The sequence below is a fragment of the Bubalus bubalis genome, chromosome 1 (genome assembly GCF_019923935.1).
Source record: "Bubalus bubalis isolate 160015118507 breed Murrah chromosome 1, NDDB_SH_1, whole genome shotgun sequence".
Taxonomy (NCBI): Eukaryota; Metazoa; Chordata; class Mammalia; order Artiodactyla; family Bovidae; genus Bubalus; species Bubalus bubalis.
In genome coordinates, this window is record NC_059157.1 from 143,434,044 (window position 1) to 143,449,193 (window position 15,150).

At 37.6% G+C, this 15,150-nt stretch overlaps 1 protein-coding gene across 9 annotated transcripts in view; it reads left to right on the plus strand.

Annotated features, from left to right (window-relative positions):
* The window catches only part of MECOM (MDS1 and EVI1 complex locus), a 636,593-nt gene that overhangs the window by 598,314 nt on the left and 23,129 nt on the right, over positions 1-15,150 (plus strand). For 6 of the 9 annotated variants that reach the window (XM_025285956.3, XM_025285723.3, XM_025285767.3 and 3 more), the window contains 3 exons: positions 1,399-2,755; positions 6,148-6,235; positions 11,935-11,961. In XM_025285956.3, the coding sequence (XP_025141741.2) occupies positions 1,399-2,755; positions 6,148-6,235; positions 11,935-11,961 (1,472 nt within the window). The remainder of the gene's footprint in view (positions 1-1,398; positions 2,756-6,147; positions 6,236-11,934; positions 11,962-15,150) is intronic. The other 3 variants (XM_025285825.3, XM_025285863.3, XM_025286280.3) reach the window with 2 other exon arrangements.

The window sequence follows — 15,150 nt, forward strand, 5'->3', positions numbered from 1 at the left end:
TGCATGACTGAAGGTTCATAAAATCTTCTTTGAATTTTTTTTTGTTTTAGTTGTTATTGTTTTGACTTAGGAGTTTAAAGGCAGTCATCACATGAAAGAAATAAATGTTGCATTTTATCTTCAGTTTGATTTCTTATATTTGTTCAACAATTATTAACAAGGCGTATCATGTTTCTGCATGGATTAACGTGAACAGAAGCATGAAAGTAAACTCACACATAAAGGGGACTCATCTTTAGTAAAGTAACGTAAAAATGTGATGCTTGGGAATTGGATACTATAATCTTACCGGACTGTGGAGTGAGTGGGATTCCTACAGAGCAAAGGAGCTATTAAGGGTCAAGGAGTTTGATCTTAAAATATATTTAGATCTGTTCAGACATATATGAGGAAGAAGATGTTCTACTTTTTTGGCAAATTCTGGGGGAAGAGGGTTATTTCCAGCCGCACCCACTACTGAACCCTGACTGGATTCGAGCATTCCATGCACTCTCCCCTGCTTGCCGTAACCGGCAGTACCGCATACGAGTCAAGCCCCAAGATAACCCGTGAAGATATGACAGCAAGTGGACATGTTTCCCAAGGACGGGGTTTCATAAATGCAGGAAGGTTAGCACAACCACTGGTGTGAGGGGAAGTCGGAGGACGTGCTCATAGTTCATGGGAACCAGCAATGCAGGATGGGCTACATTCAATTTAGTTTCCTTTGCAGGCTTAAAATAGCGCCATTGTAAATTATGTCAGTCTTTCTCAAATCATGAAAATGATTGTTAAAAATGCCTCAGAATACACAATGTGCATTGTTGTGTGGCTTTGATGTGTGAATGATGAGAGCATATGATATAATACAAATTAAATAATGGTAGAGCAGTCACAGGCTTTTTCCCCGAGGGAAGAGGGAATAAAGGTGAAGTTTCTGGGGGAGGGGAAGGCTGTTTTCTTTTGTGTTGGTGCTTACAATATAGAAATCTATAAATGGTCTAAAATTTTAAAGGGATTCCTGTGCTGTTTCACGTTTAGCAGATCTTAAGAATTTATGTTGTAAAGATTCTGCTGGTGTCGTCATTGGGTTGGGAAATCAGTGCATGCTGGAATTTGACTTTTTAATAAATATTTGAATACACAAATATGATGCAAAATATGATGTAGTGGGGGTGACAAATATTTATATATATTTATATGAAATATTTGTGCTGTCTCAAGACATTTGTCAGGTTGGATGCCTTGCTTTGGAATCTAGTGAAATGGGGTTTTCTGTGTTTGGAGCACCACTTTGGTGCCTCCAACGTCTTTTCCTGGCTTCCTAATTGAAATTTGGGGTAAACCACTTGTGATACTTGCTAAATTCAGAAGCAATTGCCATAAAGCCTGAGATTCTTTTTTGTTGTTTGCACACAGGTGAGGTCTGCCATAAATCCTATACTCAGTTTTCAAACCTTTGTCGTCATAAGCGCATGCATGCTGATTGCAGAACCCAAATCAAGTGCAAAGACTGTGGACAAATGTTCAGCACTACGTCTTCCTTAAATAAACACAGGAGGTTTTGTGAGGGCAAGAACCATTTTGCGGCAGGTGGATTTTTTGGCCAAGGCATTTCACTTCCTGGAACCCCAGCTATGGATAAAACGTCCATGGTTAATATGAGTCATGCCAACCCGGGCCTTGCTGACTATTTTGGCGCCAATAGGCATCCTGCTGGTCTTACCTTTCCAACAGCTCCTGGATTTTCTTTTAGCTTCCCTGGTCTGTTTCCTTCCGGCTTGTACCACAGGCCTCCTTTGATACCTGCTAGTTCTCCTGTTAAAGGACTGTCAAGTACTGAACAGACAAACAAAAGTCAAAGTCCCCTCATGACACATCCTCAGATACTGCCAGCTACACAGGATATTTTGAAGGCACTATCTAAACACCCACCTGTAGGGGACAATAAGCCAGTGGAGCTCCAGCCCGAGAGGTCCTCTGAAGAGAGGCCCCTTGAGAAAATCAGTGACCAGTCAGAGAGTAGTGACCTTGATGATGTCAGTACGCCAAGTGGCAGTGACCTGGAAACAACCTCGGGCTCTGATCTGGAAAGTGACATTGAAAGTGATAAAGAGAAATTTAAAGAAAATGGTAAAATGTTCAAAGACAAAGTAAGCCCTCTTCAGAATCTGGCTTCAATACATAATAAGAAAGAATACAGCAATCATTCCATTTTCTCACCATCTTTAGAGGAGCAGACTGCGGTGTCAGGAGCTGTGAATGATTCTATAAAGGCTATTGCTTCTATTGCTGAAAAATACTTTGGTTCAACAGGACTGGTGGGGCTGCAAGACAAAAAAGTTGGAGCTTTACCTTACCCTTCCATGTTTCCCCTCCCATTTTTTCCAGCATTCTCTCAATCAATGTACCCATTTCCTGATAGAGACTTGAGATCGTTACCTTTGAAAATGGAGCCCCAATCACCAAGTGAAGTAAAGAAACTGCAGAAGGGAAGCTCTGAGTCTCCCTTTGATCTCACCACTAAACGCAAGGACGAGAAGCCCTTAACCCCAGTACCTGCCAAGTCTTCAGCGACCCCGGCTGCAAGCCAAGACCAGCCCCTGGATCTAAGTATGGGCAGTAGGAGTAGAGCCAGTGGGACCAAGCTGACTGAGCCTCGTAAAAACCACGTGTTTGGGGAGAAGAAAGGAGGCAACATTGAACCAAGACCAGCATCCGATGGTTCCTTACAGCATGCTAGACCCACTCCTTTCTTTATGGACCCTATTTACAGGTAAGGGAGGTTGGGAGACCACTAAGTGTGGACGGACAAACAAAAGGTGGTTTTTATACTCTAAAGTTACGACTTTTAACAAACCATTTTTTATTATTGTTATAAAACAGAGTAAAGTTGTTTGATCTGGTGAATTCATTTTTTATTCAGAAAGTCAACTCATTAGGTTTGGACTTATTTTTGGATGTCTCCGAATTTGGGGTTTTGGAATAGACCCATGGAGTTCTTTCCCTTGACAATAAATTTATTTTTAAACACATTTTTTTTAAAGTGGAAAATATGGGAAAGCCATATTTAAAGCAAGTTGTCAAGTGGCGGAAGAATGAGGCTTCTGAAGGATTAATGCAAATATGTGTGGGTACTTAAATGGGTCAGGTTATTTGGAATGAAATGGGACAGGGCGAGAGTTTATTCTTTATTAAGCTACCAACACAGACCTTAATAAGTGCTGGTCCTATTCTGTTTCTAAGTAAATCTCTTAGAAGCCCCCTGTAAATGAAATATTGATCACAAAAATGCTTTGTAAATGATGTGAATGATCGGCTTAAAAACACATCTGTGTCTAATGCCTGCATTATTCAATTTCCTTTGCATCCAAAATTTTTAAGGGCGGGGAAATATATGCTTAATAAAAAGGCTCTTAGGTCCAGTTCTCAGTTAACACTGGACCATTCAGAATGATTCAGTTGTTAAATACTAGTTTTCTTCAAAGTGTAGAAACAACAATAACAGTGCTTGCGATATATTTTAAATATTACCGAACATTTTCACATTTACTTTCTCATTCAAATCATGAACATTGTTAAGAGTTAATGGAAAATGTAGACAATTTTTTATTGGACTTATTTAAGCTGGCAGTATTTGATATTTTTGCCTAATTTTTTTTTAATTCAGGAGACAGTTTTGTTCAATTTCTTCATTCACAATATTTTTTTGAGCACCTATAACTTGGTAGGTACCAGAGCTGCAAAGCTTTTTCACTTCAAACTCTTTTTCTACCTTTATTACGTAAGTTAACCAAGAAACATTACCAGTTCATTAAGGACTACCCCTACTTGAACATGACAAGGGGCATAGAAAAGGACAAAACAAAAATGTCTCAAAGCCATCATTACCATGTTGAGCACTCTCCCCACCCCACCTCCCCGCCCACCCAATGATTGTATTTTCTTTTATGTGGCAGTTCTTTTACAGAGAAAGAAAAAGAAGGGAGGGAGGGACAGATCTTCCATATTTTGTGTGTAGCTTATATATTACACACGGTGAGTAAGGTTATATTTCCAACTCAGTGATATGTCTCAGCCCTTTGGAAGATAATTTCTCAAGCTTTCTTTCTTCAGTTCAGTTCAGTTCAGTCACTCAGTCTTGTCTGACTCTTCATGACCCCATGAATCGCAGCACACCAGGCCTCCCTGTCCATCACCATCTCCCGGAGTTCACTCAAACTCACGTCCATCGAGTCGGTGATGCCATCCAGCCATCTCATCCTCTGTCGTCCCCTTCTCCTCCTGCCCCCAATCCCTCCCAGCATCAGAGTCTTTTCCAATGAGTCAACTCTTTGCATGAAGTGGCCAAAGTACTGGAGTTTCAGCTTTAGCATCATTCCTTCCAAGGAACACCCAGGGCTGATCTCCTTTAGAATGGACTGGTTGGATCTCCTTGCAGTCTAAGGGACTCTCAAGAGTCTTTTCCAACACCACAGTTCAAAAGCATCGATTCTTCAGTGCTCAGCCTTCTTCACAGTCCAACTCTCACATCCATACATGACCACTGGAAAAACCATAGCCTTGACTAGACAGACCTTTGTTGGCAAAGTAATGTCTCTGCTTTTGAATATGTTATCTAGGTTGGTCATAACTTTTCTTCCAAGGAGTAAGCGTCTTTTAATTTCATGGCTGCAGTCACCATCTGCAGTGATTTTGGAGCCCCCCAAAATAAAGTCTGACACTGTTTCCACTGTTTCCCCATCTATTTCCCGTGAAGTGATGGGACCAGATGCCATGATCTTCGTTTTCTGAATGTTGAGCTTTAAGCCAACTTTTTCACTCTCCTCTTTCACTCTCATCAAGAGGCTTTTTAGTTCCTCTTCACTTTCTGCCATAAGGGTGGTGTCATCTGCATATCTAACTTAGACCCTCCCAATGGCAATGAACTTCCAGTTCATCCGCATACCCCTTCCACTCTTCTCCGTCATCTCCCAGCCTTCCGCCTGCTTACTCTAATCTCAGTCTTCTCTCTGGTATAACAGTTTCACTTGAGGCTTTAGGCATCTCATTTCACCAAACTCATAAAAGACCTAAACCCAGTTTTAGTGTAAGACCTGGGTTGAAATCTCAGCTTTCTCATGTCTGAAAGTTTTCTTCATCCATAAAATGGGTATAAGGGCACTGATTTCAATAAGTGAAAGAGTATATGTAATGCATAGCATATATGCAATTTCAAGAAGTCGAAGCTGCTTCTAGGCTTCCCAGGTGGCGCTAGTGGTAAAGAACCCGGCTGCCGATGCAGGAGGTGCAGGTGACCCGGGTTTCATCCCTGATTCAGGAGGATTCCCCTGAAGGAGGGCACAGCAACGCACTCCATTATTCCTGTCTGGAGAATCCCAGGGACACATGAGCCTGGCAGGCTGCAGTCCATAGGGTTGCAAAGAGTTGGACACAACTGAAGCGACTTAGCACAGAAGCTGCTTCTTTTCAGTTTGAAACTATTTTAAAAGTATGCTTATTGAATATTTTTTAAAACGAAATCACCAACAGTTGGTGAAAGAAATTAATTCAATCCACGATGTCATTTCCTATATGCTTAATAAAAAATAGAATGGCAAACATTTCTAAATTATCTTCAAAAAGTTCCTTATCCTCTTCCGACCACCCCTCTTTCACCTACCCTATTTATCAGCAGCAGCGGCTAGCAGGGTGTGCAGTAGGCTTAGAAAGTCTCCTGCTGGCATTCATAAATATAAAAAAATAGAATGATGATTTGTGGGAGCACCTTATTGATAGAAAATGACTTTAATTTTCAAAGTGAACCTTCTTCACCTACTTTTGAAATCAGCCAGCATTTTTGTCTACATTTGCAATGGAAAGATACAAAGTTGTGAGCGATGCCTCTGATTTCATGACTTCGTTTTTAACATTTCCTTCTCATTATTATTAGCATTACTACTCATTCAATAGGATTTTTCCATTTTAAAAAGGACCTTCTTTCTTTGAGCACCTAGAAGTGCCACGAGTATTCTTCAAGAACTGAAACAGATGTCTTTATATTTTTATTAGTGTGCTTCCCGGCAACCTACCATTTGCTTTATTGTTAGCTGTTTTAAATGTCAGCGATTATGCAGGGATTGATCTGTGAGACTGATTCTTCTCCAAAATCTAATTTTAACCTTTCAGAGTAGAGAAAAGAAAACTAACTGACCCACTTGAAGCTTTAAAAGAGAAATACTTGAGGCCTTCTCCAGGATTCTTATTTCACCCACAAGTAAGTATTTTGAATTTGAGACTTCAAGCTTGTAAACTAACTTGTTGATCCTGAAAAAGCAGGTGCAATGAAATGAAAGAAATCTTGAGAACATTAGGATTTCCTATGACGCTGGTGTAGGAGAACACAGGAAATTCTAGCAGAATTAAAATCCAAACTTTTTAAAGAAAAAGTAGTCAGTATATATATATGTAAAAATAATATGGTTTCAGTGTTAAGTTATTCTCTATTAAGTACTTACTGAGCTAAAGTGTATTTTGGAGTGAGCAAAATTCAGTTAAGAAATTAAATATTTAAGTTGTCTTTCATGTTTAAAAATTTGCGATTTTAAGAAATGGATCACTGTGCAATTTGTCCCAAACTCATGAAGGTCATTTGTGTTCTTTTAGTGCTTAGATAAAAACAGGAAATGAGTCTACCTGACAAGTTGTTACCATAGAGGGTGAAGGAATTTATCTAGAGACCACTGGGCATTCCAGCAAAGTTCTGTAATTGCAGAAGAATTCACCACAATACACAGAGCTATTTGCTGGATGGAGTTGTGTCCATTTATCAAAATATGTATAATTTCTCACTGCAAAGAAAATACAGAGCAGTGCTATTTAATTGGTTCATCTTTATGTCCCCACATTTTTGGTCATTAAAAAAAAACTAGTTTACATATCTATTAAAGTGTGGAGAATTATATTGAAAGAAGGAATATATAAACATCTCGAATCTGGTTTCTTAATGATATATATATTTTTAATTTACTGATTATTAAGGGTACAAGCTCCTTATAGGCAGTAAGCAATACTTTTATGAAGATGTCTGACAACAGAGTTAACTGATTTGTTCTGTTCCAATATATTCAAACCAAAACTTATGCTTCTCTGATAAAATCGGTGGAAAAGTCTATGCAAGCTATCTTACAGAAAGCTATGAAACAATTAAATTTAATCATCTTGGAATATGACTCTTTCCTCCACCCCTCACCCTCACCCTCTCTACTACTGCTTCTTTCTTCATTTTTAAAAGTACTTTCCCAAATTCTGGACAATAAAGTATGAGGGCTGAAATACCATATTCTGGGTTGAGTGGAGAGATCTGTCATTGCTCAAAAATTCTGTTTTAACCTGAAACAATATATGATTTAGTATGAAAAGGGTTAGAAATATTCCAGTTAGTATTCATTTTGTGTAGAAAACTAAGGAATTTCTTAAATTATTTTATGGAAACCAAGTTCTAAAACAGTAAATGTTTATCAGGTGCTTATTTTCCACATTTAGATTGATCTGAATTGCACTTGTTGGTCTCGTGGGCTAATAAACCTGAGCATAAAATGCATTTTTGTGTCAGATATTATACAAAAAGTGTATCTCTCTTGATAACTTTCTAATTAAATGCTTATCAGGATACTATAGTTATCCTTGTAACTGTAATTAAAATATATTAAATTTAATTACAGTTTTAATTACAATAAATCAATTTTATATTCTAATTATCTTTAAAATCTAGTAACTAATCATTTCAGAATCAAGTGCTGTGGGTACGTAGTTTAAGGGAGGAAAAAAAAAAAAAAAAAGCCAGGATTCAGTGTCTTTGAGTGACTCAGTCAACCTGGCTTTTAGTTTCCTTACTTATTCGACGAAGGAGTGGGTGTAAGGTCCCTGTCTTCTGTGAAATTCAAAGATTTCTTGCTAACTGAGGCAAATTTACTGGTTCAGAAAATGGGGAGTTTTGTCTACTAACATCTTTACATGTGCATATAGCTGTTATAAATGTAGTATATGCATATTTTTAATCAAATGATATAAGAAAATCTGCTATGTTTTAATATTCTCGAAATTAATGAAGGATAGCAAAAGATGAGGCATGTGTATAGAGCTTGGGAATATAGCAATCACCCACTCAGATCACTGAAAAAATACCTATGGGAGCACAGTGGCAGAGGGTGTCCTTCCCATACCAGAATGTCATGTCTTGTTATATGAGACTAACTATTGCTGCATGTTACTATAAGAATAGTACCCAATAGTGATCAGTAAAATATTTAACACATCATATGTCATGAATACTGATCAATCAGAATGGGCTCCTGGCATTGGGGAGCTGGGTCTTGGAAGCCCTTGCTGGCCACTGTTCATGCTTTGGTTGCTGGCTGGTGGGCGGCCTGAAGGGTCTTTTGGGAGGAGGCCTGGGCAGCAGGAGGACATTCAGGATAGTTGGGGCAAAGGCTATTTATCAATGACCACAGAAATATTTCATTATTTTGATAACCACTGTGGCTGTTTTTGTGTGTAATGGCTGTATGTCACTGAGATACAGAGGGCATAAAGAGTGTCACCTGAGAGATGTTCAGGTCCCTCAATTTTCGTCAAGCCTTCAGAGCAGTCTGTCCTTTCAGACTTTCGGCTTCCCTGATGGCTCAGCAGATCCACCTGTAATGCAGGAGACAAAGGAGACTCGGGTTCGATCCCTGGGTTGGGAACATCCCCTGGAGAAGGAAATGGAAACCCACTCCAGGACTCTTGCCTGGAAAATCCCATGGACAGAGGAGCCGGGTGGGCTACAGTCCATGGAGCTGCAGAGTCAGACATGACTGAGCACACACAAGAGGAATGTTCTTTCAGAAAACCTGCCTCATATGTTCTGAAGTTTCGGCAGAACTTTTTTGTTCTTTCTAGTACTGTATCAATTCCATCACAGCCTCAGGATCCACCTTCCCACAAACAAACAAACAAATGAAAACAAAGAGAAACTGCCTAGGATTTGGGGCCAGAAATAACTGTTTTAGAACAGGCTTTACTACTTATTATTTAGGACTAGCCTGGTGGCTCAGATGGTAAAGCGTCTGTCTACAATGCAGGAGACCGGGGTTCGATCCCTGGGTTGGGAAGATCCCCTGGAGAAGGAAATGGCAATCTACTCCAGGACTATTGCCTGGAAAATCCCATGGACAGAGGAGCCTGGTAGGCTACAGTCCATGGAATCGCAAACAGTTGGACACGACTGAGCGACTTCACTTTCACTTCACTTTGGCACATGGAAGGATCTAGAGGTGGAAAAGCTCTCTTTATTATTGGATGCAGAAGTATTCTGTTTTGACTATGAAGAAGTATCAGTAAAATACCCTCCTGCTATCCCCTGAGCCCAGTTTCTTTGGTGGAGATACATCAGTATCTAGAAATACCTGAAAGGATGCTTGCTGTGTTCTTCGTGCTTCCTTGTTGGACACCAAAGCATTCCACCAAAATGAAAGGACTTGCCTCCTCTGCACCCAGGGCTTGCCATCGTTTTGTAGGTAGATAAGTGCTTGGTTAAGACCATTCACAACTTCAGTTTTAATTTAAAGTATTTTGGAGCAAATCAGATGGTCCCTCTGGGGCTTCTATATCCTTAACTTCAGAATAAGAATAATGTTATTTATCTCAGGGTTATCTACCTCTATCTATTTCTTAGGATTGTTATAATAATTAAAAGGAGATCACATGTTTTCCATGCTTTAAGGAAAGCCTATAAATAGATAGATATGTAAATGCTTTGTAGTGGTATTCTCTGATTGTAAAAATTTTACAATTTTTGTATGTCTTTGTATTCTGTCCCCCCGCCCCCCGCCCCCCGCCTGCCTCCCCTGTACATAGTTACTAATCAATGAAAGTTGACACTTCACTCAGATGGTAAACAATCTGCCTGCAATGCAGAAGACCAGTGTTTGATCCCTGGGTTGGAAGATCCCCAGGAGAAGGGAATGACAACCCACTTCAGTATTCTTGCCTGGAGAATCCCAAGCACAGAGGAGCCTGGCAGGCTACAGTCCATCGGGTCACAAAGAGTCGGACAAGACCGAGCAACTAACACTTTGATGTTCACTTATACAAATAAGTTGGATATTTATTAAATTTTATTGAAAATAAATTATTAGGCCATTTTACTGCCTTTTAGAAGAAAATATGTACTTTTAAAATCCTTGACAAAAATACAGAAAACATATAGGAACATATACATCAGAATCAAAAGATAAATACTGGCTTTATCATTCTTAGGGTTTAAATTCCTCTCAGTTCAGTTCTTAGAGAAGTATATTTGCTCTGTCAGGCCACTAGAGCACTATTTCACTTTCTATTTTTCTCTTATAAATAAGTTAGTTTAACATAAGGCTGAAATAAGTAGTATAGGGTTTCTCCCTGACTCTGTGTTTGAAAATTCCATTTGGAGTCTTAGATTATAATTTTGAAAAGAAGATGACAGCCACAGGAGGTGCGATGGAGGAAATGATATTACCCTGTGATCTTTGGAATGTCCATTTCACTGGGTACTTTGCATTTTGGGTACTTTGCATTCACACTGACAGCTCATTTGAATTGCCATAGCAATCACTTGGCAATTATACTAGTATAAAACGCTATAAATTATACCTTTGTTTGGTTTTCCTATACTTTAAATGTTATTTTTAGTTATTTATATATTTCAATTTCAGATGTTTGGCTTTGTTAATCTACAATGGAAACTCTATTTTACTTACATTTCTGTGCTTTATTCATTCTTTTTTTATTTTCTTCATTTTAAAGTGTCTTCACTTTCTTCATTTAAAGTGTCTACTTGTTACAGTATTCCAAGAACTGGGAAAAAGACTAAGGTCTTTTCCCAAGTTCTCATGTGTATATTGATGTGAAAATCACGTAAGACTTTTGCCCTTCGTCTTTCACCCTTCGTCTTTCTTTTGCTTTCAACAAGTGTTTGTTCTGTTAGATTTCTTCTGTGGTAAATCTTTCATCCTTAAAAACTGTGTATGCTGCTGCTGCTGCTGCTAAGTTGCTCCAGTCGTGTCTGACTCTGTGCGACCCCAGAGACGGCAGCCCACCAGGCACCCCCGTCCCTGGGATTTTCCAGGCAAGAACACTGGAGTGGGTTGCCGTTTCCTTCTCAAAAAAATGTGTATATTCCTTATTAAAGATACCGTAACCTAAGAAAGCAAGATATATCCCCTTTAAACAAGCAAAATGATGTTTTTAAAGATACAACATTTGTGTTTCCTGGTAGAGCTTCTGTTGGGTTAACCAAAAAGTTCATTCAGATTTTTCCATAAGATCTTACAGAAAAACCCAACCAAACTTTTTGGGCAACCCAGTAATTCACTGACGTTTTCACCAGTGAGTCTTGTCATAAATTGTCACAAATAACTAGACATTTGTAGTTCTTTTTATTACTATTCTTCAGCATTCAGACTGCTGATGGTCCCATGCTAATAGAAACCAGTTTATTTCCAAGTACACTGCCTTTTTGTTACTCAGTGATTCACATTTGAGTATTTATTTCTTTGTCATTAATGCTGTAAAAATATAAGAGACTAGATTTTTTTTGCAGGAAATTGCTTACATTTTAGTTATTAAAGTAAAATTTAGGAATCTTGTTTTGCAGTCAGTAGAAACAAATGAAAAGGAAGTATCTATTTTCCTAAGATTTGGTAGTAAGTAGTATTTAGCTTTCTTGGGAAAAAGAACATTCTGGTTTATAACCTTGATTCTAAAATTTAATTGAGGTAAATAGAGAAAACTCCATGTTATAAAAATATTCATTACCAAGGCTTTTACTCAAGGTATAGTTACATGATAAGCAAAAATTACTTAGTATAAATGTTAATTTCTCAAAGGATAGATTGCAATAAAGATACCTATACAGAAGTAATTTTTTTGTTTTTGTTTCAATTTTGCTCCCAGTTCCAACTGCCTGATCAGAGAACTTGGGTAAGTTTTCTATTTATATTTTTGACTAAAATAATGTAGCATTAAAAGGAAAACAACTAATATTATAAATTGCCATAGAGAGATTTCTGAGCTTTTTTCCTTTAAATGATAGAGCTTTAGCAGATAGATTTTCATCTTTGTCAAGCTGCAAGATACTTTCAGTTTTGGTTGGACATTTAGTGTCTATAAATTGTTTACAGAAAGTTTATTCTCTAAATCTAACCCATTCCATAGTAATTGTACCTTGATGTAGAACTTGAGTGTGTGTTAATAGGGATTTCAAGATGGATCACTAAGTGGAAACAATAATTATTTGGGGGAGCCTGTACCAGCATGTTAAAGATGCTTATGATAAAGCCTTTTTTTTTTTTTTAATTTTATTTTATTTTTAAACTTTACATAACTGTATTAGATTTGCCAAATATCAAAATGAATCCGCCACAGGTATACATGTGTTCCCCATCCTGAACCCTCCTCCCTCCTCCCTCCCCATTCCATCCCTCTGGGTCGTCCCAGTGCACCAGCCCCAAGCATCCAGTATCGTGCATCGAACCTGGACTGGCATCTCATTTCATACATGATATTTTACATGTTTCAATGCCATTCTCCCAAATCTTCCCACCCTCTCCCTCTCCCACAGAGTCCATAAGACTGTTCCTTAAAAAAGAATAAAACCTGAACTTATGTGTGGACCCAAGTTGACATTGTAATTCACATCCATATAACCCAGGCAGAATTTGGTTCTGGCTGTGTGGATTCACTAGACTAAATGTTTAAAAATCTTTATCTAAAGAATATATCTTTTAGCATTGGGTCCCACTTCTTCAGGCTTCCTGGTGGCTCAGCAGTATAAAATCTGCCTGCCAGTGCAGGAGACGTGTGTTTGATCCCTGAGTCTGGAAGATCCCTTGGAGAAGGAAGTGGCAACCCACTCCAAAATATTCCTACCTGGGAAATCCCATGGACAGAGGAACCTGGTGGGCTGTTAGTCCATGGTATCTCAAAGAGTCAGACATGACTTAGTGACTCAACAACACCAACAACCCACTTCCTCAACTTTCTTTTTAAACTGTTAAAAATATTTTTATTGGGGTATATTGATTTATAGTGTTGTGTTAGTTTCAGGTGTACAGCATAGTGAATCAGATATACATACATATATATCCACTCTTTGTTTTTAGAGTATTTTCTCATATAGGCCATTGCAGAGTGTTTAGAGTTCCCTGTGCTATACAATAGGTTCTTATTAATTATTTATTTTTATATATAGTAATGTGTATATGTCAATCACAATCTCCCTATTTATCCTTCCCCTCAACTTTCAATTAATATTTCCAGATACAGTAAGTTGACATCACTAGGAGACAGCTTTGTTTTTTATTCAAGATACAAGGAATACTATTTATTTATGTTTCACCCCCAAAAAACCTTGAGACAATGAAAATGTCTATAAATAGCATGTATTACAAAATTTCCTCTAAGTGTATATATTTTTACTCTTTGATTATCTTCTTCACTCAGAATTATACTGATTTTAAATATGGATGAAATCTTGAAATATAGTTCACTTTTTCCTTAGTCACCATAACATTAAATATAAATTATTTAAAATGAGAACACTCTGGCACTTACCTGTTTCCTCTATCTGATGTTAGTTTTCCTTTACCAGAAATTCTTCCATTTATTTCTTCTGTGGAATATGTGAGGAATTGTGGATTTTTCTCATCCTATCAACTTTTAAGGTTTAAGTTCACTTTTTTCCACAGTGTAAGAGCAAAGAGACAGAGACTTCCTTGTTAGGCAGAATTGTGTAGTAGACAGCATTGTTCTTTGGTTATCCTGGCTTATTATTTCTAGTGTTTTTTGGTCTGCCTTCCCTGGCAAGGGTTTGTCTTAAATATGCCGCATTGTCTTCAACCTTTCTAATGTTGACTTTTACTTGCTGGTAGTTTTGCTGTTAGCTGCTTCAAGATTAAGGTGTTGTCTCCTATACAAATGGCCAGTGCTGCTACAACTTACAAAGACAGTTCGGATTTTAAGTTAGATGCCTTTTCCTAATAATGCAATGGTATAGCAACGCCTATGACAATGCTTTAGAAACACTCCCACTCTTTGAATCATAGATGTTGCAGAGCGGTAATTTATATTTTTATTATAAAACGGATATTAGTAGAAAGTATTAAAATATTAAATTTTATAAATTTTAGTGGTTGAAAGCTATAATTTTATAATCATGACTGCAGAATATGATACATGGAATGAGACGACCATAAAATATGAATATTTATTTCTCCCCCAAATGGCCATGATTTTAAGATTTCTCAAGATAATCAAGTGAATAAATATAGAAAACTACCAAATCTACAAACTTTCCCATCATAAGTTATTTATGAAAAGTTAGTTGTTTTATGATAAACCCATGTGTAATCTAATTTATGAAACATTAGGTCACATAATTCATGGTGCCATTGGACATATCATTTTGTATAATCAGATTGTCACTTTAATAGTTTTAATGAGAAACTTCTTTATGTCATCAATTATTGGCTGCCAGATAAAAAAATGTTAAGCTAAGTGCTTCGGACCCAGTTGATGTTATCTTGCCTGCTGAAATGTTTTTACAAAAACGAACTATTTGACAAGGGAGATAGTTACATTTTTGGTAGAAGCTAGGGAATTGTGTCTAAATACTAGTTTGCGTCAGTTTAAAGTTAATAGCCTCTAGGGGACTGAAAGGGGGGGAAATGACTTCCTTTTCCAGACATCTGGCTGCAGATACTATCAACAACTATAATATATGTAAATAAAAATCACTGTTCTATAGGGAAAAAAAACACTGTCATTTACTGATTGGAGATTAGTCAATGACATTGATAGGATATGGGGCAATATCTTTCTAAAATATATGATCTGATTTTTGCCTCCTTTTTTCCCCTTATTTTCAGTAGATTTCCTATTCATTGTAGTACATGTTGTCCCCTTCATTTTTATTTTCATAATTGAAAAGTATTTATAGCTAAATTGTTTCATTTATCCCAGTTCATCCTGATTTTTTAAAATACCAAGTCAGACTTTAAAGTGAATGTTAAAACTTACTACATCTACAAAATGAATGTTTTTCCAAGAGGAGTATCACGTGAGTCAGCCTAGATAGCTAGAGGAAGTTGAGGTTTTGACCAATACCCTAGA